This window comes from Lycium barbarum, chromosome 10, assembly GCF_019175385.1.
Source record: "Lycium barbarum isolate Lr01 chromosome 10, ASM1917538v2, whole genome shotgun sequence".
In the NCBI taxonomy this organism is placed as follows: Eukaryota; Viridiplantae; Streptophyta; class Magnoliopsida; order Solanales; family Solanaceae; genus Lycium; species Lycium barbarum.
In genome coordinates, this window is record NC_083346.1 from 112,698,209 (window position 1) to 112,701,625 (window position 3,417).

At 36.3% G+C, this 3,417-nt stretch overlaps 2 protein-coding genes across 2 annotated transcripts; both read left to right on the forward strand.

Moving 5' to 3' along the window:
* Positions 1-405: 405 nt before the first annotated feature.
* LOC132614195 (alkane hydroxylase MAH1-like) lies at positions 406-2,620 on the forward strand. The gene has a single exon (XM_060328596.1). The coding sequence runs from the start codon at positions 688-690 to the stop codon at positions 2,251-2,253; it is 1,566 nt and encodes a 521-aa protein (XP_060184579.1). The 5' UTR covers positions 406-687; the 3' UTR covers positions 2,254-2,620.
* Positions 946-2,253, forward strand: LOC132613327 (alkane hydroxylase MAH1-like). Its single transcript, XM_060327344.1, has one exon. It carries the CDS (start codon positions 946-948, stop codon positions 2,251-2,253), a length of 1,308 nt encoding a protein of 435 aa, XP_060183327.1.
* Positions 2,621-3,417: the final 797 nt, after the last annotated feature.

Consider the following 3,417-nt stretch of genomic DNA (forward strand, 5'->3'; position numbering starts at 1 on the left):
GGTTTAACCATTAACTAATATTTAAAAACCAGAAACCGAACTATTAGTCCAATAAGAAAAAATTATAAAACCACTTAACAACTGTTAACCTAATTACCTGATACCGATAAACCAATAGCATTTTTTTTGGTTATCAGTTAAACTGGGTTTTGCACACCCAACTTTTTTCCGTCGTTTCATACATAGGGTGACCCAACGATAGCCTAGCTAGGAGAAGAGAGATTTACTCTGGGAAGGAGTAATAGTTTGTCATATATTTATGCAAGATATTAGGAATATTTATATATTTTTGGTTGATTGTGCCGTAGTTGAGGGAAGATTGATAGCTTTTAACACATACAATGTAATTACTTTGATGGTACGTTACATAATAGAGAAAGTGATACTTTGTATAATTTACTTACAGAAAATTTTTACTTATGAAATCTTTCCATTTTTAACCACCAAGTGTCAAAAATATTGGACACAAAACAGCCAACAAGGCCATTTGAAGTAGGGCCAAATAAGGCCGCGTTACACATTAATTGCCAAAAGCCATTACCAAAAACAGGCAAGAAAGATAAACCAATAATTGTTTCCATTTCAAGCCCATGCACATTTAATTCCCATTTTAAAACCCTATAAATAGAATTGAGGGTTTTCATATAGAAGCATCAAGTGAAAAAACCAAAAAAAAAAATAAACATTATGGAAGAAATAACCGTTTTCACTTCTCTGTTTGCCTCAATAGGGTACCTTGAAATCTTTATACCAATCTTTTTCTTTCTTGTGTTCTGGCTATGGGCTTTAGGACATAGTAATAAAAATGACCTACCAAGAAATTACCCATTTATTGGGATGTTTCCAGCCCTTATTCTAAATCTTCATAGAATCCATGAACTGATTGTAGAGGTTCTTTCAAAAACAGGAGGTACTTTCTTGCTAAAAGGCCCTTGGTTTACTAACATGGACATTCTTGGCACAGTGGATCCTGCAAATGTTCACTATATCACGAGTGCAAATTTTCCAAATTTTACTAAAGGGCCAGAATTCAAGAAGATTTTCCACATTTTTGGCGATGGAATCTTCAATTCCGACTTTGATTCGTGGAAGGATCAGAGGAAACTCGCTAAAGAAATGATCGCTCATCAGAGATTCCACAAGTGTTTGATACAAACCAGCTGGGACAAGGTCGAAAAAGGCCTGATTCCGGTCCTCGAGTTCATGGCCGAAGAAGGTAGAGTTGTTGATTTGCAAGATGTTTTCAAGAGATTCACATTTGATACAACATTTAAATTAGTAATGGGCTTTGATCCTGGCTGCCTCTCTCCTGACCTCCCTGACACTCCCTTCTCAAAAGCCATGGATGATGTTAATTATGTCTGGTTCATACGCCATATATTGCCGGAAAGCATCTGGAAGTTGCAAAAATGGCTTGGAATTGGGCCAGAGATGAAACTTGTCAAAGCAGAGGAACTCATCAACCAAATTATATTTAAGTATATATCGATGAAACGTGACGAATTGAGCAGAGGAAAAAAAATGAAGGAAGACGAAGATGGTTTCAACTTATTAACATCATACATGGTACCCAATGACGGAGAAACAAAAAGAGAGTTGAAGTTTGATGATAAGTTTTTGCGGGACACCATGTTTAATTTCATGGTCGCGGGGCGCGATGGAATTAGTGCTTGCCTTACTTGGTTCATTTGGCTAGTTTTCACACGCCCTGAGGTTGAAAAGAACATAAGGGAAGAACTTATGGCGATCATCCCGGAGAAAGAAGGTGGAAAACAGAGGGCTTTTACGGTGGAAGAGTTGAAAAATGTTGTTTATTTACATGCTGCATTGTGTGAAACGCTGAGGCTATATCCCCCTGTTGCGTTCGAGCGCAAGACTCCACAAGAACCTGATATTCTCCCAAGTGGTCATCGTGTTCATCCCAAGCTGAGAGTGATATTTAATATGTACGCAATGGGGAGGATGGAATTCATTTGGGGAAAGGATGCCTTAGAATTCAAGCCAGAGAGATGGATTACGGATCGTGGAACAGTGAAACATGAACCGTCTTCCAAGTTCTTGATTTTCAATGCAGGTCCAAGGACTTGTATTGGGAAAGAAGTGGCTTTTACCCAAATGAAAATTGTGGCTGCTGCTATCATCCATAATTACAAGATTGAAATGGTGAAAGGGCATGTGGTTTGCCCCAATTTCGATATTATGCTTTACATGAAACATGGCTTCAGAGTCAGGATTAAGAGGAGGTGGGCATAGTACTTAAAATTTCTCCTCCTTTCATTTTTTTTTTTATTTTGATCTTTATGTGGAAGGATATAGAGCCCGTTTGGATTGGCTTATAAGTTACTTATAAGTTGTTTTCAGCTTTTTTGAGTGTTTGGCTGGCCAGCTTAAAGTCATTTTGTGCTTAAAATAAGCTCAAAAAAATAATTGAGCTCATTTAACTTAGCTTACAGCTTATAGACATAAGCCCATCCAAACAGGCTCATAGTCCATCTTCGATTCCCCAAAGGTTTGTATTACTTGTATTTCATTTTCAAATAATGTTAAGTTCATTAACCTAAAAAACAAAGAATAAAAGTTTGTTTCCCGTTTCCAATAAAAATTGTGGCTGCTACTATCATTCATTTCTAATTTGGACTCGTATCTCAGCTTCTAGCTCCGCCCCTAGCTATATAAGTGTTCAATATGTAACCGTGCTTCAACAACCTAAAACAAATTGAGCTTGAGAGATCAACAGTAATTATAATCGACACTCAAATGTTACTTTTTGTGAGTCCAAAAGTCGTCACCAAAATATCACTTTGCGGACACTTTCTGTAGTTTCTTTCCTTAATCCATATGCAACAAATGATATTTCATCTGTTTATATTTCTAAAAAGTTTGTCTTTGCAGATCAACGCACTTGGATTGGCACTAGTAATGGAAAATTTAGTATCAAATCCGCTTATGAATTCTCATGTGATTATGTAACCACTCCAAATGACAGGAGCTGGTCTACAATCTGGAAACTTCTCATCCCTGAGAAGCTAAAATATTTTATATGGCTCAAGGCTTATAAGACATGATAAACTTATTTAAAATGAAGTTAGATTCACCAGGAAAATAATTGAGTCACCACAATGCGATAGATGTGACGATGATGTGGAGGATCCTTTACATATCATCAGAGCATGTCCAAAGTCTAAACTGACATGGAAAAACTAGTAAATTCGTCCGTGCTTCGCGCGGTTGCAAAAAGCTTCACGTAAGTTACAAATAATCTTTTTCTTATTCTTGAACATTCAAATTAAATAATCAATTTTTATTTGCAGCAATAGAACTTATATTTCAAAAACAAAGAAAAAATCTATCTATATATAATAGGAGAAGCAAAAGCATAATAGGCTGATAAGTGTCAGCATCAGAAAATTTCTATTT

Bases quoted from the DNA above. Each gene is read 5' to 3' on its own strand.
- LOC132614195 (XM_060328596.1), top strand. From the start codon at position 688: ATGGAAGAAATAACCGTTTTCACTTCTCTGTTTGCCTCAATAGGGTAC.
- LOC132613327 (XM_060327344.1), top strand. From the start codon at position 946: ATGGACATTCTTGGCACAGTGGATCCTGCAAATGTTCACTATATCACG.